The sequence below is a fragment of the Grampus griseus genome (assembly GCF_964374135.1).
Source record: "Grampus griseus genome assembly, chromosome: 16".
NCBI lineage: Eukaryota > Metazoa > Chordata > Mammalia > Artiodactyla > Delphinidae > Grampus > Grampus griseus.
This window is the reverse complement of record NC_139010.1, coordinates 61,945,328-61,969,035: the sequence shown is the minus strand read 5'-3', so window position 1 is coordinate 61,969,035 and position 23,708 is coordinate 61,945,328. Positions and strand designations below refer to the sequence as shown.

General features: G+C 37.2%; 1 protein-coding gene across 1 annotated transcript in view; it reads left to right on the top strand.

Moving 5' to 3' along the window:
* The window catches only part of CFAP43 (cilia and flagella associated protein 43), a gene marked incomplete at both ends in the record, with an annotated part of 98,914 nt that extends 77,208 nt beyond the window's left edge, over positions 1 to 21,706 (top strand). Inside the window, 11 exons of the mRNA XM_082673472.1 lie at positions 3,212 to 3,331; positions 6,184 to 6,291; positions 7,854 to 7,940; positions 8,627 to 8,715; positions 10,335 to 10,548; positions 11,647 to 11,759; positions 13,230 to 13,389; positions 17,931 to 18,095; positions 19,917 to 19,997; positions 21,198 to 21,351; positions 21,540 to 21,706. Of these exons, the coding sequence (XP_082529598.1) occupies positions 3,212 to 3,331; positions 6,184 to 6,291; positions 7,854 to 7,940; positions 8,627 to 8,715; positions 10,335 to 10,548; positions 11,647 to 11,759; positions 13,230 to 13,389; positions 17,931 to 18,095; positions 19,917 to 19,997; positions 21,198 to 21,351; positions 21,540 to 21,706 (1,458 nt within the window). The remainder of the gene's footprint in view (positions 1 to 3,211; positions 3,332 to 6,183; positions 6,292 to 7,853; positions 7,941 to 8,626; positions 8,716 to 10,334; positions 10,549 to 11,646; positions 11,760 to 13,229; positions 13,390 to 17,930; positions 18,096 to 19,916; positions 19,998 to 21,197; positions 21,352 to 21,539) is intronic.
* Positions 21,707 to 23,708: the final 2,002 nt, after the last annotated feature.

Genomic DNA, 23,708 nt, shown 5'->3' with positions numbered 1-23,708 from the left:
AATTTATATTTTGGCTGCGTTGGGTCTTCACTGCTGCGTGCCGACTGGGCTTTCTCTAGTTGCAGCAAGCGGGGGCTACTCTTCGTTGCGGTGCGCACGGGCTTCTCGTTGCAGTGGCTTCTCTTGTTGCGGAGCATGGGCTCTAGGCGCGTAAACTTCAGTAGTTGCAGCATGCGGGCTCAGTAGTTGTGGCGCATGGGCTTAGTAGTTGTGGCGCATGAGCTCAGTAGTTGTGGAGGCCGGGCTTAGTTGCTCCATGGCATGTGGGATATTCCTGGACCAGGGATCGAACCCGCATCCCCTGCACTGGAAGGTGGATTCTTAACCACTGGACTACCAGGGAAGTCCTGGGAATGGGAGAAAATCTTGGTGTTATGGATTCTGCATTGTATATTCATCCTTCCTACTTGGTCTCCCATCTCTCACCTCCCCTGCTTCTCGTTTCTCAGCATCTGATACAGACATTTTTAGACAAAATTAGATTTCCCCAGGAATGTTTGAGGGAAAACTTGTGTTTTTAACCAATACTCCTTGAGTTCCCACTATGTGCACCATGTTATATCCAAGGGACACGTGGTGAATAGAAAGACACAGCCCTCAACCCTCAGTGTTCACTGTCTGGTGGTGAAGGGGGTTATATATTAACTGGACATCCACAAAATAATTATTTAACTACAGTGTGATAAATTAGGAAGGACAAGTTCAAATGCCATCTATAACAGTAAACACAGAGGCACTGACTTAGATCGGGGTGTTCACCTGGCCCCCTTTACAGGCTGGCCTGCCCATCCCTTTGCTGCTGTGAGTGCTGCAGCTAAAGGCTTATACCCAAGGCCACTGGAGTCTTGTCCTTGGCTGACCAAGGGGGCATTATTGTCCAGAGACACTGCAAGGTTATACCACTGCTCCCACCCAGAACGGCCAGCAATTGACTGATGAGATGAGAGTATGAAAGTCCAGCCCTCTCGGCTCAAATTGGGACAGGTCAGCAGAGCCTCTCTATTACCCTTATACCCCTGAGAATCAGGCCAGGGCTGGGCCACCTGAGAGCACATGATAGCTCAGCTCCTGCCCCTTCCTACCCGTTTCCCTCACCCCCGTATAGGTGTCAAAAGCATGTGCACTGGAATCCTGTGCCAGACTTTGCTGCTAAGACCCAAGATAGTGCCCAAGACAGGACCCAAGAAAGGCTTCCTTGAGAAAGTGGCATTTGTTCTCACATTAGAAGAATGAGAAAGAATGAACAGGTTGAAGAGTGAGGAAGGGACGGCAGGCAGATGGAAAAGCCTGGAGAAGGGCCTGCAATGAGAAGAGTGTGGGACATCTGAAGAACGGTTTTAGCAAAAGGCCATTTTGATATCATAAAAAGTTCCTTTCAGACCAGAGAGCTTCAAAGGCCTGAAAGCTCAGTGTTTTAAAGAAGGGTGCATAGGGGACCCTTGGACAATCTGGCCTCAGGAGGCTGTGTCTTTGGCCATTTGCCATATAATGATGCTTCCATTATCCAGAAACACCTGAACTTGATAAACAACTACTAGGAGGCCACTATTCATAGGATTTTTCCATTCCTATGAGATAGTGTCATAAATTATTATAAGCAAATTGGCCCAGAGCTGTATTTGTTTTATTTTTAATATTTCCTCATTGCTTAATTAGCCTAATTTAGGTGGTGTTTCTCCTTGTATCATATATTTCTATACATTTTGCTAAACTTCTCTCTCCATAATCTTCCCAGGGTTAGTCTCTTCCTTTATTAAGCCAGCATAGAGAAAACTTGGTTTTTTTAAATAAATTTAAAATAATAACAACATTCTACCATCATAGTAATAATTGATTCAGGTGAGAATTATCAATGGATGCTAAAAGTTTGATGAGAAACAAGATTTTTTTTACATAGTCTCAAAGTATTTTCCCACAAATCAATTACAAATGGAAAAGCGGGAACGGTACAATAGAGAAACTAGAAGACACTACCTAACCCAGTGATCACAGTTAACATCAGCCAAAGTGAAACGAAGCAGCATTGTGTCTCCTGAAGTGGTGTACTGGGAAGGATACAACATGATTTGTGGAGCATTCCTGCTAGAAATGTACATGCTGGTCTGAGCATAGGAAACGCCAGACAGACCTAACCTGAGTGGCAGACCCCAAAATAACTAGCCTGCATTCAAGTGTCTGCAGCTTATTCTGAAATGGTTGAGAGAGAGAGAGAGAGAGAGAGAGAGAGAGAGAGAGAGAGAGAGGAAGGGGGGGAGATTTAGCAAGCGATAAACGAAATGGGGTAGAATATTAACCGTTGATTAATTTGGTTAAAAGCATATGAGAATTCTTTGTCCTATTCTTGCATCTTTTCTGTAAATTTGAAGTTATATCAAAATTTAAAAGTTACCAAAAATTTCTAAGGTAAAAATAGTTTGTAACAGTATGTCTAGGATTGATCTGCAGATGTCATTCTCTTTAAAAATGTAAATTTATATCTTTCCACTTACCTACTGTGTGCTTAGTGCTAAGTCTTGTTGGAATTTTAAAGAAGGAGGTGGTACTTTTTCCTTTTGATGTAGAACTATTTAGACGGAGAAAACATACAGAAAACAAGAGAGAGTATAAATAACGTAAATATGTATATATACAGTTCACCCCTAAATGACTCAGGCTTAGGGGCCCTGACCCTCCTCACAGTCCAAAATCCGAGTGTAATTTTACCGTTGGCCTCCACATCTGTGGATTCAACCATCCATGGATGGTGTAGTACTGTGATACATATTTGTTGAAAAAAAAATCTGCGTATAAATGGACACACACATTTCAAACCCACGTCATTCAACCACCAACTGTATTCATAACTTAAAAAAACAAACCAAGATTTCTTAGGGCCAGATTGTGTGCCTGGAAATTTCTGTCCTGTTTAGAGAGTCAGAATTTTCTGGAAAACTTTGCTGCAATTTGTTTTACTGGACCTCTGTCTGCTTGCATCATTAGCCCTGATCAGTGATTTTAACTTTTTTTCCCCAGTGTAATCTTTTTTAAGCAAAAATCTCAGATTCACAATATAACAGACCCAGCAGAAACATCTCTGGTTAAAGGGGGAGCCCAGAGTACCTCACGAGGCCTGCCCTCCACCTGCCCCTTTGTTTTAGCAAAATGTAAACAACCACTTCCTAGGAACATTTTATGTTCCTAAATGTTAACTTTGCTGTTGATTTCCTTTCAGTCATTAGAAACAGAAATGAAGAAACTTCAAAACTCTATTCAAGAAAGCACACAGAATTTTGATGAACATTTGAAAAGACTCTTTGAAAGGAGAGTGAGAGCGGAGATGGCTGTCAGCCAGGTAAATAAAAGCTTTACTTACATGACTTGTTCTTTTAAGGAGCCTCCAGGGCCTGTCATTGCTCTTAGGACAAAGACCAACACCCTGTCTGGCATCCAGGTCCTGCACTCGATGGCCATGACTCCTGCTCCAGCCTCATCTCTGGCGCCCCCCTCACTTGCCATGCTGAGTTCTCTGCCTCCTGTTCACATCTCCTTCCTCCCAACGCAGCAGTAAGACTCTGCCCACTTCTCTGCTTCCTGGGCTACATCTACTCATCTGTCAGGTCCCAGTCTAGGTTAGATCTTCTTGTTATATACGCTGTTCTTTTACTTCCTATCACTTATTACAACTGAATTTTAATTTATTGTGAATCACTTTTTAATGCTCCCAAGACTATAATAAGCTCCGTGAGGGTAGGAACCGAGTCTGTCTTGTTCATTTTTGTATTTCCAGCAACTAGCAAAGGGCTGGGCTCATCTTGTATGTTGAATGAATGAATAATATACATGCCCTAAAAGATCAGATGAAAAATCTGACTTAATTTGATTCAGCAGTAAGAATATAAATGAAGCATACAATAACTTAGAAGCAAGAAGACCAAGAATGAAGGCTTTAAATTCTGAGGGAAAATTATTCCTAACATTAGATTCTATACCTGACCAAACTATCAACTGAATGTGAAAGGAGAATAATATTTTGAGAAATGCAAGGTCTCAAAAATTTATATGCACCCATTCTCTGGAAGCTAATCTTCTGGAAGATGTATCTCTGGAAGATGTATCTCACCAAAGCAAAGGGGTCAACCAAAAAAGATGAGAGAGGTTAAGGAACCTCCAGGAGGATGTCTATTGTCAGGGTCCTAATAGGAATGGTACCCTGAAAGGGTTACATTTAAGAGAGGTAATGCAGGGACTCTTCACTGAGGTATGGGCAGGGTTAAGAGAAACAGTAAAGAATGGTGAAACAGCCGGAGACTAGAAACGATGGGAAGCCAGTGTCATCCCTAGAGTTAAAGAGGCAAGGGAAGGGCACTATTACCAGGACCCAGCAAGACCCGTAGCCATGGGAGAGGGGCTGTTCCTCAGTTGTCGTGGCCACAGATAGAAGAACATAATCACTGGCCCAGCAGGGAGGGGATGTATGCATATGGTAGTTAGGTGGGGGGAGATTGGGAATGAATGCTCCAGCATTAGTCTTAAGAGTGCGTTAGTCATAATGGCCAAAAAGTAGAAATAATCCAAATGTCCAACAACTATGAATGGTTAAATAAAATGTGGTTTATCCCTATAATGGCATATTATTCAGCTACAAAAAGAATGTAATAATACATTCTACAACATGGATGAACCTTGAAAACATGCTAAGTGAAAGAAGCCAGACACTCTAGGCCACATAGTGAATGTATCCATATATATGAAATGTCCAGAATAGGCAAATCCGTAGAGACAGAACGTTAAAGTTAGTGGTTGCTTTGGGCGGCGGCGCGAAGGCCTCTGGGAGGTGTGGGGAGAAATGGGAAATGGCTGCTAACGGATTTCTTTTAGAAGTGATGAAATATTCTAAAATTGTGGTGATGGTTGCACAACTGGGAATCTGATTTTTAAAAACCATTGAATTACAGACTTTAAAGGAGTGAATTGTATAGATCGTGAAATACATCTTAGTAAAGCTGTTATTTTAAAAAGATAGAACATCTTTTCATACAAGACAATGAGGAAACTATCAAAGACTACTAAGTAACATCAAAAGGACTCAGGAGTCAACTTTAAAAGTTCCCCTAAATGGGACAATTTAAGATTCAACGATAATAATAATTGCAATTAACTGAAACCTATCAAATTTGTTAGATTAATGAATGTGTGATATTTTAAAAATAAAAATGCCATCAAAGGAGAACAACAAATTTATTATCTAAAAACTAATAAAGAGAAAGTGTCAAGTATTTACTGTTTTCCTGTATGAACTACACTGCTAGGTAACCAAGTAGATAGGGAGAAGCATCCCTTTATAAGAGGATTTCAATCAGTAAGTGAAAAAGGAATGATAGAAATATAACATCACCATTTTGCAGCTCCCAGTGGATTAATGGACCCGAGCATTGAGATCTACAGTTGCTAACATCTCAAAAAGAAAGACAACTTGATACTACCTGTTTCCTGATCAAAAAGCACAATATCCTTTATGATCTTCATAAAAGGATCAAACATAAGTCTGATCTGTCCTCTGATTCAGCTGCCAATTTTCAGGAAATACATGGGATAAAGGACTCTGAAAAACTTGCCATAAGTGTGGAGTTAGCAAAACCCAGACTAGGTGAAACTACAGATAACTGCAAATAAATGTGAGGAAAAGAAAGGGCTGAAAGGGAACCTGTGGATTATAAGAGACTTTTAAAATGTGACAGTTTTTTCACCAGCATGTTATACAATAGTGCCTAGAGATACATATTTGGGTAATAATACTGCAAAGAAACATAAAGAGGTGATTACTATAAAAGTCAGGACAATGGTTATTATCGGGGTTGAGATTAGAATGGGGACACATGGAAAGGGCTGTGGTAAAGCGGTAAAGTTCAGTTCTTAATTGAGTGGTGATTACAAGGGTGTTTTGCCTTTATAATAACTCATTCAACTGTACATTTGTTTTACGTATTTTCCTATGTATGTGTTTTATCTTACAATGAAAATTGAAAAAGGTAAAAACAACTGAGCAGTTATTGCAAGTTTATATTCCCTTTTTCTTAAAAAGAATTTCTCTTGCTTGTATGTCATAAACTTGCTTGATGAGTGCCAAGTCTGTGACCCTCAATAGGAAATCCTTTCAAAGGTAGGCATATTGATCATTTTCCCCCTTTTTAAATATTTCTGCAGGAGGAATTGAAAATAAACAACCTTGTGTTTTCCTTACTGTTGGATGAAGAAATAAGCTCCAGAGAAGCCTTCCTGAACAACTACCTTGCAAGGAAGCAGGAGGAGAAAGTAAGTATAGTGTCTGATACCTGAGTACAAGCATCTTCTGACAAAGGGGATCCCTCTTAACAGGAGCTCACATGCCTAGCCCCTTCCTTCCTTCTACATTCCTACTCAACTGTGTGCTTTCCTTGGCTCCCTGTCTGGGACTTTGCCCCAGGGTCAGATGAAAGTGCCCACTCCAATCTGTTCATAAAGTTATGTGATTCTGCGTCTGCAATCATTTAGTCAAACGAACTATGTAACTTTCATATGACATATGGTTTATAAAATGAGGCCATGTGGCTTCATGGTTGAAGGGGCCCACTTTTAACCACTGACTAGCTATGGGACCTTGGACAAGACACATAACCTTTAAAGCTATTTTCAAGCTCTTCTCTAGGGAATATTGTTCTCTCTGGACCTTTTGGCACCCTAAGTTTCACTAAATATATAAGTAATGGGTTAGCTTATAGAATGAAAAGCTGTCATATTTTGAAAAGCTCAAATAGGAGCATGAATAGATATGTTTCATTAAAGAGACAATGAATACAAAATACACGTCACATGATAATTTTCAAAAGATGTCAGCTTTTATTAGTATTAATAAATGACATTTATGAATGATATAAAGTATCAAATGACATATGTAGTTATTGTTGCCAAGAGTCTGTTAAAGAGCATATGCAAAACACCTGCTAAATACAACCCTACTCATAACAACCCTACAGAGTACGGGATTTCTTTTGTAGATGAGGAGTCCATCTCAGAGAGACTGGTAACAGGCTAAGTCACTCACTAGTGTGTGACATACCAGAAACTGGAACTGTAGGTATAAATAAAGACCCTCCAAATGAGAATAAGCAGACTATTTATTCAGAGCTTGGTATAGTAAGGGAATCAGCCACCATCACTTGTGTTTGGCAGACACTCAAAGGCAGGCAGGGGATGAGAAAGCTTTATAATGAATAGAAGAGAGGGCTTCAGCTATTCCCTGATTCGAAGTTGTTGGCATGGAGAAGCCTGGAGCAAGTTAATTAGAAGCTTGGCAACCTATGTGCTTGGTTTAGGAAGGAGCTTTGGCTTTCTCTGGTTGGTCCTAAGTTGAAAATGGTGGCAAAAATTAGGAAAGCTGAAAGTTATTGACCAAGTCCTGGCGGTTTAGGGCCGATCGCTGCAGAGGCTGTGGTTTCCCTTCCTGGCTGGTTGTAGGTTATGAGTGAGGGCTCTATCTTTATATACGGTCTGGCTGTTGTCCATTTATATATTCAGTCTCTCAGAACCAAGGTCCATGCAACTCCCAAGCCTGTGCAATTTCATCATCCATACTGCCCTGCCAAGAGTGTAGTGTGCTCCCTAGTCACTTACACACTCGCATACACAGCTGGCTACCCTTTGAAACAGGTGAGTGGATGTTTGTCCTTTCAGTCTCCAGTCAGTTTGCTTTCTTCTGTGAATGTTATCTGTAATCGATACTTCACTTCACATTTATCTTGTACTAGGGAATTCCTTGTTCTTTTCAGTATCCCCAGTATTTTTGTTTATCCTGAAAGATCTCCAGTTCCAATCTTCTATTCCCGATGTTATTATAGAGCCAGACTACAGAGGCCATCCGGAAATCTAGAGAAGACCACGATATGTACAAGGAACACTACGACAACTTACTGGCGGAAGACAAAGTGAGAGCTGTTGTCTCACCCACTTGCTAATGCAATAGAGTTGATGCTGCCTGGATTTGGGGAAGATTAAGAGGGATATAATTTAATTTCCTCACAGATTTTTCTCCTACTGTAATCACAGTTACGGGTGTACTTCATTCTATGCCACTGTGTATTTCTAAAAATCACTGTGTAAAATAAATTTTTGTAAACTTCTCTTGTTCAAGCTCTCTCTTGTACAAAAAAGAGAGAGCACAGTTAGACTTTGGAGGTTTTTGAACTTCAGGTTGCAAGCCCCATTAGTTGGTTATGAAATCAATTTAGTAGGCTATGATCAGCAGATTTATAATGGAGAAGAACAGGATAGAAAAGCAAACTGAAGAATAGAATAGAACGGAATGGAATAAAATAGAGGTAACTTGCATGTTTTACAGGTAAATATCATTTTGTGAAACTTCAGTTCTGAATGATTTCTAAGACCTCTTATATGAAGTAATGTTTTAAATTTACTGAGGTGCTTCTTGTTCAAAGTAAATCTTTGTTAAATCCTTGCACAGTGAGTGGTCACCCTCTAACAAGGTTATAAACCAAGTTTTCATGGATTTTTAAAATCAAAGTGACACAACCTATATGTTAAAGAGTATTGTCAACAAATAAAAGCCTTCTGAACAAAGTTACAATCCTGTCAATGATATGTTTTCCCTTAGGTTCTAGATCGCAGCTTTAAAAAGGAATTTTCTGAAATTCCCAGTCATCAGGTGGATATACTCTACAAACTTTTTAAACGCCGACCAAGGTTTGTTTCCTCTTTGTTATCATGTTTTTGAGAAAAAAATTTGTAAGCATTATTAGATGTCAGCTTTTTCTCCCGATTAGTTTGTAATATTCAGTGTAACATCTTTTATGTGAAAATGTTCAAGTGTCTTGATCATAACTCAGTTTGTTAAAGATCATTCTTATATCTTACAGTAGGCAATGAAGACTAAGGATTTCTTTTTTACTATTTAAAAATAGTTAAGTATCTAAGTAATCATAGTGCTATTATAGGTTCTATTTTATACATGAAAGTAGCTCCTTGTAAGACGCAAATGGCAGACAGATTTATAAACTGTTTTTCCCAAGATGTGTTCCAGCAAGTATGAGTCCCTTGCAGTATTAATTGGAATTACACATAAAAGTCTTCCAGGACAAAATAAGTTTAAGGAAATACTGGGCTGAAAAAGATAAAAGATTTTCTTTACTGAAGAACATTTCAGAACTTTTTGTAGCCTTTGCATCCCCAAGTATTAGAAATAGAGTAGGAAATGTTTTCCAGACTTATTCGACCACAAGTACCCTTTCCTCGGAGCATCTCATGTGATTTGTGTTCAAGATAAAGTTTGAAAAATGCCAGTATAAATGATTGAAAATAACCATTATCCGAAGAGTTCTAAAATATCTGATTTTTATACCGAGAGTAGCATTAGAACTACATTTCACAGATTTCCAAATTTTTATCAATTCAGATTTCCATAATTTTTAATCAGACATAATGTAGGAATCATGGAGTTTGTCACAAAGATATAGGCTCATTTGTGTCTGAGATGCAAACTCATTCTCTCACCTTTGACAGGTTACATGCAACCTGAGGAATTCAGTCTAGAGTAAGCCTTATGTCTTTTTTTCCCTATTTTTAAAGGAGTGAGTTACATAAGCCTGTGAAGAAAGAAGTGAGACCTCCCATATACTGGGAGGCAGCAGTGGAAAAAGCATAAACTCTATTGTCCAACAGAATTAGCTTTAAATCCTAACTCCACATCTATCAGACCTATGGCCTTGGCCAGTCACTTCTCTCAGAGCCTCGCTTCCTTCATCTAGAAAAAGAGGATAACAATAGTAACTTCACGGCGTATTGTAAAGCACCTTGAGAGTGAGTGCCTGGTACAAATCTCTGTACCCTTCTCTTCCCAGCTGCAGGCCAGGGAAACAAAAATAATCCATTAATGTAGATAAAAAGAGGCACTTCTCCAGTTGCACATATAGCTGAACATTCTCCAGGCTACTCACCTGCAACAAGGATACCAGCAGAGGATGTATGGGGCAGAACCAGGGGACATCCACACTTCCCTCAGGCATTTACTTACCTGCTTAAAATGCCCAGAAGGGAGACATTTTCTCGTGCAGGTAAAACTGCCACTGCTGACAGAAACTGGGGACATCTATAGTCCAGCCGAGGTCATGTCTGGGGATCCAGAGGGGATGGAAGAAGGTCCAAGTGGGTGCTTTTCTCTTTGGGGTAATCCACCCACTAGCCACAGGAAACTGTCTTGCAGTATCACACCTCTGCTAAGGGTTACGTTAATTTAACAGTGATTTTTTTTTTTTTTTTGTATGTGAGAATGTGAAAGGTTGATGGGCTTTTATTGGTAATACCAGGATTCACAAACAAAAAGTGCACTCAGATACGACCAGTCTTGTGCCTTTTGGAGAGCGACCAGGATCTGGGAAATTGAATAAGGATGCCTTTGCCCAGTTAATGAAAGCCATGGATGACTTGGACAGTATTAATAACATGCCACAAGGCTTGGACCCCTCCGTCTGGGAACATTTCTGCATGACCAGACGAGCGAAAGTGGAAAATGAACAGAAAGTATATAATAACATTTTATTATTTTATTTCATTTCATTTAGTGTACTAGTATCAAATATATAGTTTACGGTGGTCAGTGCTTCTAGAAAGGCTAGTTATTTAGGTTTTCGCACTAGGGTAATAGTAATATTAATAATAATGATAAAGAAATAAAATATTAACCTCAGTCCTATTGAAGGCTAAGTACTTGTAGGCCCAAGTTGACGGCCACTAGCCACACGGGGTTATTTTTTACTTGAAATAAATGTGGACAGTCCTAATTGAGACATACTGTAACTGGAAAATACACACAGATTTAGAAGACTTAGCATGAAAAAAAGAAGGGAAAGTGTCTTAATATTTTTTATATTCTTTACAGGTTGAAATGATAACGTTTCGGATATATTGTATTAAATAAGATAATAAAATTAATTTCACCTGTTTCATTTCACGTGTATAATGTGGCTCCTACAAAATTTAAAATTACACATGTGGCTCGCATCGATGGCTCACATGACATTTCTCTTGGACAACACTGTTGTAGATACAACTTCTCCTGTCTGCTCTGGTCCTGAGTAGTCCTCATCCCTTTTTGCATAGAAGAATTATATTTCACCAGAATCAGCTTTATAGTTTTGCTAGAATATTTTGTTAATGTAACAAAGGGTAGCAATTTGAGAGTGTGTTTAATTAGGAAGAGACTTCTTCCTCTTGCTGCTTCTTGACCACACCTTGCCCCCTGGCCCTGCCACCAGATTACCTAAATTGTGTGCCGCATGCGTCAGGCTGTCATATTTTTGTTAAACTATCTATGATTGTAAAACTTTATCTAAGATGATAAGATATAAGAAAAATTCTAGTTGCTTGCGTATTGTCTTTCAGTGAGAAGCAAATTTGATACTTTTCTAATTATTCATGGGATGTACCATGTAAGTTTTGGGTTTCTTATATTACATAATGGCAGGATTTAAATTTTGGTTTATTTCTTAGAAAGTTGGACTTGTTAAGGTTTTGTAACAAAGTTAAAAAATGTATGTTTTTTAAAGTTCTTTAAAATTAGTTTGCTTTTATTTCTAAAGCTCCGTATGTTCTGAGATGTTGGTGGTTTGGTTTCTTCAGGTAAAGCAGAAAGCAGCTGGCTTAATAGAAATGGTGGCTTTCCTCCAGAGGAGAACTGAGGATGATGAGAAGGTGCAACATGAAATTGAAAAAGTACTCCGTGAGCTCACCCTGTAATTTGAACCTTTCATTCATGTTCATTTATTCAAAATCTAGGGCTAAATTAGGTTGTGTTATCATGGGGAGAGAATGCTGACTCACTGGTTTTCAGCTGGCACTGGCTTACCTATATTCATGGCTTTATAACTTCTCCTTGAGAAAGTGCATTTTGTTACATAAGACCTTATTTCAGAATGAAATTTGCCTACATGCTCCACTGTTCTTACTGCAAATGGTCCAGTTTTTTTTTACTCTTCAATTTCTGTTTTTCCCTTTTTTAAAATTTGAAGCATAATTGACTTACAAAATTAGTTTCAGATGCGCAACATAGTGATTTGATATTCCTATACATTACTCAACGATCTCCATGATAAGTCGTTACCATCTATCATCACACAAAGTTATGACAATTTTTTTTTTTTTTTTTGCGGTACGCAGGCCTCTCACCATTGTGGCCTCTCCCGTTGCAGAGCACAGGCTCCAGATGCGCAGGCCCAGCGGCCATGGCTTACGGGCCTAGCTGCTCCGTGGCATGTGGGATCCTCCCAGACCGGGGCATGAGCCCTTGTCCCCTGCATCAGCAGGCGGACTCTCAACCACTGCACTACCAGGGAAGCCCAAAGTTGTGACAATTTTATTGACTATATTCCCTATACTATACCTCACATTCCTGTGACTTAATCAAATAGGCAAACTTGGGGAAAATCTTTTATTTTAATCTCCTTCCACACGTGTTCCACAGAAAGAACATGTTTCTGCTGGTAAGTACTTTTAAGCTCAAGCCACACCAGCAAACTGTGTGGAAAATTAAGTAGATATCCAAGAAATTTCCATGTAGATGCCTAAGCAGCTAATATTTTTTCTTCAAGGGAGCTTGTTGTATTTTCCAGAGTAATTGGGATACTGTTTTAAGTCCTTGCTTCACTTTTGGCCATATTTACAGCCACATGGATAAATACTTCTCTGATGTTCCCAAATTCATCATTAAACATCATTTTCAGATCTAGGTGATAAGTAGGAATATGAATTACCTAAAAATAGATTTGATAAGTAGTATGCAGATTAAACGTTGTTAATATAATATCAGAGATCAATACACAAAGTCAGAACTTTAACAGATTTGTTATTTGGTAGCATCTCTGTTTTTTCCACTTACATTCAAAACCATATTAATCTTTTCTTAATCATGAAGTAAAACCTTATGAATGTGTTTCTGTCCATACCATTCTTTGAGCAGCCCAAGTGTAATTCCACATCAGTAAGAAGAGGTATCATAGAGACCTCTAGGAAAGCTTGTCATTGGGAAAATATTTTCCACATTAATCTCCAGCATGTTTTCCTTCAACTTAAGGAAAATTAAGTTTGAATTTTATATTCAATTTTTATATCAGATATATTTTATCAAATTTATATATCAGATGATAGATGAAATTTGGAATATAAATGTATTACAACTACTTACTTTAAAGTTTTTTTCAATTTAGATTACAGGAAGACAAAGTGAAATTCCAGTTGAATTTGACAATCCAAATCCTCCTTAAACAAGGGCAAGTAGAACTGGAGAATTTCCAGTTACTGCTGGATTATTCTGATGCAATCCTCATCAACAAGAACATAGTTGAAGACTTGAATTCTGTGATTCGGGTAATTCTCATGCTTTAAGGAGAAAAAAACCAACATATCACCTGCTGTACCAAATATTTTTCATATTCTCCCATTTCTATGGTAAATCATTCTCATTCAGTTGAACCAGTGGTTGCTAACTCTCACTCTACGTTAGAATCACCTGAACAAGTTTACAAATGTGTCCAGACCCCACCCCTAAGCATGGACATTTTTTTAAAGCCTGCCAGGTAATTCTAAGGTAAAAGAAGTTCAGGACCACGGAGTTAAATGTTCATCCTAATATACATACTATTATTTTGTTAGAGTCAATCTCCTCACCTAATGATAAGTTTGATAAGCTTAGAAAATTGATTTCAGACCTTGCTTGTTTTCTGATATAAACATTTAATGTTATAAATTGCCTTCTAAGCACTATTTTAGCTGCATTCTGCAAATTTTGAAATTTTGTATTTTTATTTTCTTTCCATTTAAAATATTATCTAATTTCCCTTGTAACTTCCTATTAGAAGTTACTATGGGTTATTTAGAAGTGTGTTATTTAATTTCCAAATATTTGAGGATTTTGTGCTATTTGGGAATTATGTGCTAATGTTGCTATACATATTACTTTTATAAATGCTCTTAACCCACAATATATTGTTATTATTGTTGCTATAGATAGTTATCTTTTAGAGTGATGAAAATAAGAAAAAAGCATTTTCTATTCCCCTCCAATTTCACTATTTCAAGAGATCTTTCTTTGTATAGATTGAAGTTTCTGTCTTGTATTATATACCTTCTACTTTAAAAACTTCTTTTAACAACTGAAGTGCAAGGCTGTCGGTAATAAATTCTCTCTGTTTTTCCTTGTCTGAAATTGATTCACCTCTATTACTGAAAGATATTTTGCTGGGTTCCCTGGATTGACCGGTTCTTTCTTTCTCCCTCTCATTCTTTTCACTTTAAAAGTGTTCATCTTCTTCTGGCTTACGGAACTTCTGACAAGATGCCTACTATATTTTTTTAATCTTTGTTCCTCTTAAAATAATGTGTCTGCCTTTGAGATTTTTCTCTTTATCTTTGGTTTTCAGCAGTTTGAACATATGTCTAGGAGTGTGTGTGTGTTTGTGTGTGTGTGTGTGTGATCCTTTTAATGTACTGTTGACTTTGGTTTGCTAATATTTTGTTCATGATTTTGGCATCCATGTTCATCAAGGATATTGACCTGTAATTTTCTCTTCTTGTGGTGTCTTTGGCTTTGATAATCAAACAGGGTAATGTTGGCCTCATAAAATGTTTGGAAATATTCCCTCCTTTTCAATTTTTTGTTAAGTGTTTGAGAAGGATTTGTATAAGTTCTGGTATGTTACATTTTCACTTACATTCATTTTAAAGTATTTTCTAATATCCCTTATTTCTCTTTTGACCTCACTGATTATTTAATAATGTGGTGTTGAATTTCCACATATTTGTAAATATTCCAGTTTTCTTTCTGTTATTGATTTCTAGTTTCATTCCCTTGTGGTCAGAGCAGATACTTTGTATGATTTCCATCTTTTAACATGTATTAGGATTCATTTTATGGCCTAACATGTGATCTGTATTTGAGAATGTTCCATTTGCACCTGCAAATAATGTGTATTCTGCTGTTATTGAGAGATGAATTCTGTATATGTCTCTTATGTCTAATTAATTTATAGTGTTCAAATCCTCTATTTCTATATTGATCTATATTGATCTATACTTGTTCTATCCATTAGTGGAAGTAAAATATTGAAGTCTCCAATTATGGTTATTAAAATGTCTATTTCTCCTTCAGTTCTGTCAATTTTTGCTTCATATATTTTGAAACTGTTTTTAGGTGCATATATGTTTATAATTGTTATATATTCTTGAAGGATTGGCCTTCTATCAGCATATAAAAGACAATTTTTGTGTTAAAGTTTATTTTGTCTGATGTTAGTATAACTGTTCCAGCTGTTTTTTGGTTACAGTTTGCATGGAAGATATCTTTCCATCCTTTCACCTTTGAGCTACTTGTGTCATTGGATCTAAAGTGAGTCTCTTCTAGACAGAATATTATTGGATCTTTTTTTAATCCATTGTGTCTATCTTTGCCTTTTAATTGTAGGCTTTAATGCATTTACATTGAACGTAATTACTGGTAAAGAAGAACTTACTGCTGTCATTTTGGTATTTGTTTTCTGCATGTCATATTTTGTGGTTGTTCAGTCCCTCCATTATTGCTTTCTTTAGTAGATAATTGGGGTTTTTTGCAGAGTACCATTCTGATCCCCTTCTCTTTTCCTTTTCCCTATACCTTTCCTTTTCCGTATGCTTTCTTAGTGGTTACCCCTGGGAATTACAATTGACATCTTAATTTTATAACAGACTAGTTCAAATTAACACCAACTTAGTTTCAGTAGTATGCAAATCTCTGCTTCCATGGAGCTCTGTTTCTCCCCCAGTATGTTATTATTATCATGAATTACATCTTTATATACTGTGTGTCCATTAACATAGATTTTTAATTATTATTTTATGCATTTTTCTTTTAAACCACACAGGAAAAATAGAGTACTTACAAACAAAAATACAAGAATACTGGCTTTTATATTTACCTGTGTAGTTACATTTTTTATTTAGGTTGTTTTTTATTTATTTCTTCTGGCTTTGAGTTACTATCTACTTGCTTTTTATTTCAGCTTGAAGGACTCCCTTTAGCAATTCTTGTAGAGCAGTCTAGTAACGATGGACTCCCTCAGTTTTTGTTTATCTCAGGAAGTTTTTAATTCTTCTTCAATTTTTGTTGTTAGGGTAAGAGCAACAACCATCAGATTTGTTGATGGACTGAATGTGAAGGGTCAGGTAAAGAGAGGGATCAAGAATAAATCTTAATATTTTGGCTTTTGAGCAACTGAGAAGGTGATGGTGTCATTCACTGACATGAGAAAGACTGAGGAGATGTAGCCTTGGCTGGGGACATAGGATGAAGAATGTTGGCTTTTGTTAAATTTGAGATACCTATAGAACACCCAGTGGAAATATCTAATAGCCAGAATTCAGGGTTGAGATACATATTTAGGAGTATTCTATATGTAGATCACATATATTTAACTACATATGGACTATTACATATAGATATCTGCATATAGATAATTTATGCCACAAGATTGCTTGAGACCACGTAGGAAGTGGGTAGATAGGAGGAGGGCATTTGGGCCAACACCCGAAGTCCAATTCTGAAAGATCTAGCAGAGAAGGAGTTAAGTGAGGAGACTGAGAAGGAGCTGCCAGTGAGATAGAAGGGAACCTCGAAACCATGAGAGAAACAGTTCGGAGGAGGAGGGAACCATGCACTACGTCAGTTACTTGACAAGAGCAGTCTTAGTGGAGGGTTGGGGCAGGAGCTCAATTGCTGATGGCTGAAGAAACAATATGAAGTGAGGAAGTTGAGACCAGGACTATAAAATAAATCTTATGACAAAGTTGACTGAAAGGAAAGGAGAGAGGAGATGTGGTAGTTTGACAGAAGTGTTTCTCAACCTCAGCACTACTGACATTTTGAGCTGGATGATTATTTGTCGGGGAGAGATGTCCTGCGTATTGCGTGAAGTTTAGCAGCCTCCCTGGCCTCTACCCACTAGATGCCAGTAGCAATGCCCCCCTACAGTTATGTCAGCCAGAAATGTCCCCAGACATAGTTGAATGTCCCCTGGTGGGGCAATATTTCCCACATTTGGGAAATACTGCTCCAGAGAAATGCTTGACCTTAAGATTTTGGAACTGGCGATGACAAGATCAAGGGTATGATCATGGGAGCTGGGTGGCTGAGCAGGATAGAGAAGAGAGCATTGAAAGTGGGAAATTCAAGGAACTGAGCCCAAGCAGTGACCAAAAGATGAAAATAATTTTTAGAAAGAGTAGCAGTTGGTATAGTCTAGTGGCATGAACTTGAAAAAGCTAAGTTCTTGAAGGAGAAGGGAGGAAAAATATAAAACATTAACTGATGGAACTCACATACAAATTTATTTTAGAGACATAGTAGTTTCACTGTTAGCAATCTGGGAGAACAACTCCATGAAAATATTCCTGAACTTCATGTAGGCAATTTGAAATGAAGTACAAAATATCTAGGTGTTTAAATATCATATTTAACCCACTGAATTTTTTTGCTTTTCCACTAGCTACCAACAAGATACTGCTGTGCCTAGCTGCATTAAATTACAATCCTTTATCTATAGTGTCAAGAAGCAGGGCAGACTAGGGGTATAAACACATACAGATTGGTAGATCGGTGATGTCAAGAGGAGTTCCTGCCTAATCACTGACATAAAAGTAAATTGGCTATGCCATTCAAATGTATCTTACAATCCCTTCTGTTCAGTAACTACCATGCTTTATAGTGATCAGATTGTGCCCATCAAGTAATTTTTTAATATCTACTACATTTTAAGAAAGAGGATAGAATTATCTCTGCATTCCAAGCATTTTCTAAGAAAAGCATTCAGCTTCAAATATTCTGTATCCTGTATGCAGAATCGTATTATATGAATATCGGAATGTACTTTTTCTTTAAGACTCAAGGACAAAAGAAAGTTGCTAGCATGATGGAAAGTAAAGAAGTCCACAAAGGAATATTTCAGATCGAGTGGGAACATAAGAAAATGGAGATGGAAATGGAGGATCTAAATCAGAAGGCTCGGGATATTCAGATGCTGTTTTTTTCAAGAGATCGTCAAAAGGTAAGTTCTCCCTGCCCCCCACTATATAATTTTAATTTCATTCATTAATGTATTCATTCATTCAACCAGTATTGAATAAGAAGCCTCTGTGACGTCAAGCATGTTCTATGCCAGAAGTAGTTCATAATGTGACTATGAATTCTGTCTGTTTCTTCTGGTAGTTTACATTTGCTGCCTCTGGTTCTTTGTGACCCATTCAGTAGTATAGTTCTGTTTTGCAGCTCACCAAGAATTTCCTAATTGTCAAATCTCGTGGTCCCTTTCCCAGTCATAACCATCCCTGTAGCATTTGTCCATCTTCTTTTTTTTTTGGGCCGTGTGGCATGTGGGATCTTAGTTCCCTGACCAGGGATCGAACCTGCAGTGGAAGCGCGGAGTGTTAACCACTGGACCGCCAGGGAAGTCCATCCATCTTCATTCTTAATTGCCCATTGTTTTGGCTTTAATCATCCCTGTTTTCTCCTGTATTTCTTCCAACATGTCAGACCACTCTGCCTCTTCTCCTCATTTCTCTTTTGTTTCTCTTAAGTATAGCTATTTTTAAGATTCTGCCCCCAGCTCTGTGTTTCTTTCCATGCCCTCTCCTTTGATGATTTCTCTTTTTCTGACTTTCATGATCACTGCTAAGACTCATCCAAGCTTTCTGGACTCCAATTAAATTCCAATTCCAATCTAAGCTCTCTGAACCTGACCTTTCTCAAGCTCTATTTCTGTATTTCCTACTTCCCAACAGCTCCTCTTCTTATTTTGCTTATTTCTGTTCTTTCAGCCATTCACTCAGGGTTAAAGTTGTTGTCCTCTTTGATTCCTCTCTTTCCCTTGTCTTCCAAGTCTTGACTAGTTTATCCATTTACTCCCTCATTCTCTATGCCCACTGCCTTTACCTTGCTTCAGTCCTTCCTTTTCAATGGTTTAGAGTATTTTATAATAATCTCCTAACTAGTCTCTTGACCTTGGGTTTTTCTCTTCTAATTATACCGTATACTGCTGTCACATTCCTATTCAGGTCTAATAACATTACTACTCTGCTCAAACATTTTAAAGTTCCTCTTCTTACCTGGCACATGAATTCTGAAATCCTTAAGTGGCGTTCAGTGTCCTTCAAATTATCTTTTGAAATTCATTCCCACTGTTCCTCTTACACATCAGTATTCTCAAACCAAACTGATTTTATATTCCAGGATTCTACCTCTGTGCCTTTGCTTATACTGGTTCTTCTACCTGCAATATTTTTCCGCATTTTTTTTTCACATCCCTAATCTATCTGTTTTTCAAGGTCTGGTTTAAATGCCACCTCATCCATAAAGCCTTTTGATTTCCCCAGTTCAGAGAAACCATGGCCCAACTCAAACCACCTTTTAATTTGCATGTCACCTTACATACATTCTGGCAACTAATCATACTACACGTTCTCTTTTTGAAGAGAAGTCTCTGTCATGTTATCTATCTTGAAGTCTCTGTCATGTTATCTATCTTTGTTATCTCCCTCAGTATCTTTAACTGGGATATTGTTAGTATGGGACTTAGTGAGACACTCTCAAATGAGACACAATAAATATTTGGTGAGTTGAATAAGTGAATGAATGAATGAGAAGATAAACTCTAGGCATTTGTAACTATTAGTATATAGATGAGTGTATCAATAGCCAAATATAAGTAAATAGCATGACACTAAAGTCAAGTCAATCCTAACTTGGATAGATAATTTTTATGAGAAACAGTAACTTTCAAAACTAAGATAATCTTTATAAAATTATCTACTGAAAGAAATAGAGAAAAATATCCTTACATACATTGTGGGTTTTTTTTTCCCTCTTAAAGTACCTAAATGAACCAAACTATGAGACTATGATTGCCATTCAGATTGGAGTAATGGAGCAAACCATTGCTGTTTTAGATAAGGTAGGTCTCAAGGATACTGATCATTATAATTCCAGTAGTTGTGAAAGATTTGAACAAAGTAATAGTTTGCAAATCATGAATTCAAATAGAACCTACCAAAATCTTGCTCTTTTATACTGATATTCAGGATGTAATTAGAGGTCTCTAAATAGTGTCTTTGTAACTGTAACCAATGTGGTAGCCTGAAGCACTTCTTTTTTTTTTAATTTTTATTTTATATTGGAGTATAGTTGATGAACAGCGTTGTGTTAGTTTCAGGTGTACAGCAAAGTGATTCAGTTATACATATACATGTATCTATTCTTTTTCAAGTTCTTTTCCCATTTAGGTTATTGCAGAATATTGAGCAGAGTTCCCTGTGCTATACAGTAGGTCCTTGTTGCTTATCTATCTTAAATATAGCAGTGTGTATATGTCAACCCCAACCTCCCAATCTATCCCTCTCTCCCTTCCCCCAGTAACCATAAGTTTGTTCTCTAAGTCTGGGAGTCTGTTTCTGTTTTATAAATAAGTTCATTTGTATCATTTTTTTAAGATTCTGCCTATAAGCAACATCATATTATATTTATCTTTCTCTGTCTGACTTACTTCACTTGGTATGATAATCTCCAGGTCCATCCATGTTGCTACAAATGGCATTATTTCATTCTTTTTAATGGCTGAGCAATATTCCATTGTATGTATGTACCCCATCTTCTTCATCCATTCATCTGTCAGTCATTTAGGTTGTGAAGCACTTCTTTTAACATTTGAATTAACCCCTTGGGAGATATTAGAGTGTAGGTGAATTTCCTGTTTCACATTAGGTTACGTAAGATTTATGTAGTAGAAGTGTTGATAGTCTTTCCTTTGCATTGTAAAGGCTTTGTTTTACCCTAATTGCCTAACAATGCTCAGTTTTGAGTGTTTAACATACATAAGATGGAAACAAAGTAATCTCAAGGCTATGTGTTTTTTAAATCTTCTCTTATTTCTAAGAATATACAAATTTTTTTCTAAAATGTGTATCAACATACCATTCTATCTTTCAACAAATAATTTAAGTACCCACTATGTGCAGGTATTATGCTAGGTACTAGGGATATGATGGTAAGATGTCCTACTGATGACAATGTATTTAAATTTTAAGAATAATGTCTTTATAAAATATATTTTTTTCAAAATTATTTCTGTGGGGTGTCATGGGAACAAAAATTTCAGACCCACAAAAAGAATGTGGAAAGCTGCAAAAAGCTGCTTAAAAAACTGAGAAGGTACAGCAATCAAAAAGATGTAGCAAATTATACCCTAAGCTGCAATTTACGAGAAGAACTGGTGGCTGTCTCAGAGAGAAAAGACATCTGTAATGCAGTGGGTAAGATTTTTTTTCTTTAATCAACTGTCAGTTTCTTTAAAAGTGATCATAATTCCTAAAATCTGTACAGTGGTTATAAAGCTACCAGTATTTGTTCCATATGTTTAATTGATTCTGAGTGCTGTTTCTGTATTTAAAAGTATAGATAATAATCCAAATAATTCCTTCTTCTTCATTTCTGGGATAAGGGTCTACACTGACTTGTGAAAAGATTGCCAAAGAACGATATGAAAACATGATGCAACAGCAAAAGTTAACAAAAATTTCAAAAGAACAAGCTGAGCAGATTTCAATACTACAGGCTGAAGTTGAAAGATTAAGGATGAAAACATTTCCTGCTTTCGTTCAAATGTAAAACTGCTGGTGGGAAACATAAGACCAAATCAGTCATTTTAAAAATAATTTCATTTGGTTAAAATGATTTCTGTCTCTCTTATATAAGGAAATTTAAGTAGAGTCTCCTCTTAGTGGCATATTTTTAATAGCAAATTGATTGAGTTTAGCCTTAGTCATTATAAAAATGTCCTGCATGAATAAATGTCTAAAATAACACGAATGATTTTTATTCAAGAATGAACACGATTTTAGCTCAGAATATATTCAAGATCTATTTTATTAAGTCTTAATTTGATCAAAAATTATTTTCACAGTAGTAATATAGAAAGTCTTAAAGACAAAAAATTATTTTTAGCCACTACTGGTATTTCTAATTTTATAAAATTACCAGAAATGTTATGAGATTATGAATGATTTTTATCTTTTATACTTTTCTGTATTTCCCATTTTCTTCAGTAAGCATTTCTCTATCATCAGAAAAAAAATTAATAGAATGTTTAAGATGATTCCCTGTCCTACCAATGGGAACGAGGCGAATTGTTTACTTTTACCAAGCCCTAAATCACTTATAAATTACAACATATTTTCTTCTACATAGACGTTCTACATAAACATGACATAATCTTCTATATTCATATGTATTTGCAACAGAACTTAATTTTGTGCCCCACATGATAGTTTAGTAAACAGAAAAAAAGCATTTTCTCATTTTGTGATATTGTGATTTATAATAAGAAATATATATATTTGGCCTTCGACACCATTCCTGGCACAGAGATCCTAAAACCCCCGGAATTTCCTAAGTGATGAGAGAGGTACAGGTGTCTTGTTATGTTAATGAGGTGACTTTTGGATTGCACCTAAGGATGGGGGCTGTTTGCCAGGAGAACCAACCCTGTGTCCCAACCTCCCATCCACCCACCCACCCTTACGCACACCCACCCCCCACCCCCACCTCTAGGAAGGGTAAACGGGCTGGAAGTTGAATTGATCACCGATGACCAATGATTTAATCAATTGTGCCTATGTAATGAGGTCTCCACAAAAGCCCAGAAGGACAAGGTTTGGAGAGTGTACCCAGAGAGAGCAAGCAAGTCTGAGCTTTTCACCATAACTTGCCTTATGCATCTCTTCCATCCCGAGGTTCCTGAGTTAGATCCTTTTATAATAAAATGGTAATCTGATAAATAAAATGTTTCTCTGCGTTCTATGAACCACTCTAGCAAATTAACTGAACCCAAGGAAGAAGGGAATCTTGGGAACCTCTGACTTATTGCCAGCCGGTCAGAAGCACAGGTAACAATCTGGTTTTTCAAATGGCATCTGAAGTGGAGGGCAGTCTTGTGGGACTGAGCCCTTAACTTGTAGAATCTGATGCTATCACCAGATAGATGTGTCAGAATTGAGTTGAATTGTAGGACATCCAGATGGTGTTTTGAGAATTGCTTGGTGTGGAGAAACAGACACACACAAAGGAATTTGGTGATCAGAATTCTTACATTTCCATGAAATAGTTTATCACTTTATTCATGTAGATGATGATAAATAAGTAATGAGAAGATTAACTGTTCAGAAAACTGCTTTGCCTTTCCATAGCCTATGGACTGCTGCATTCCAAGGTAATACCATTGGGATCATGAACCACAATCTCCAAAGGGTGTCAATGTCTCAATGTTCTGCACTTTGTGAATTAAATGTTAAGTTTAATTAGTAACACCATATCCAATGTACACTGGCGTAGGTAAAGCAAGAGAGCAATTATAAAACATTCTATTTGGAAAAAAAAATTTGGAAGTTTTAAAACCTTCTATTTAGAAATTGCCAGGATAGTACCATAATTGATCACCTGTATAGTGATCAGTGGTGGGAATGGTAAGGAAAATAGAACCAACATCATTTTGACAGCTCCCCCCCCTTAGACCTAGAATGATTCCTGAAGTAGTCGATTTGGCTGATTAAGCAGGGTAGTGCCTATTGGTAACATTTCCATGTCACCTAAGTTAGCTCCTGAAGCCTCCATT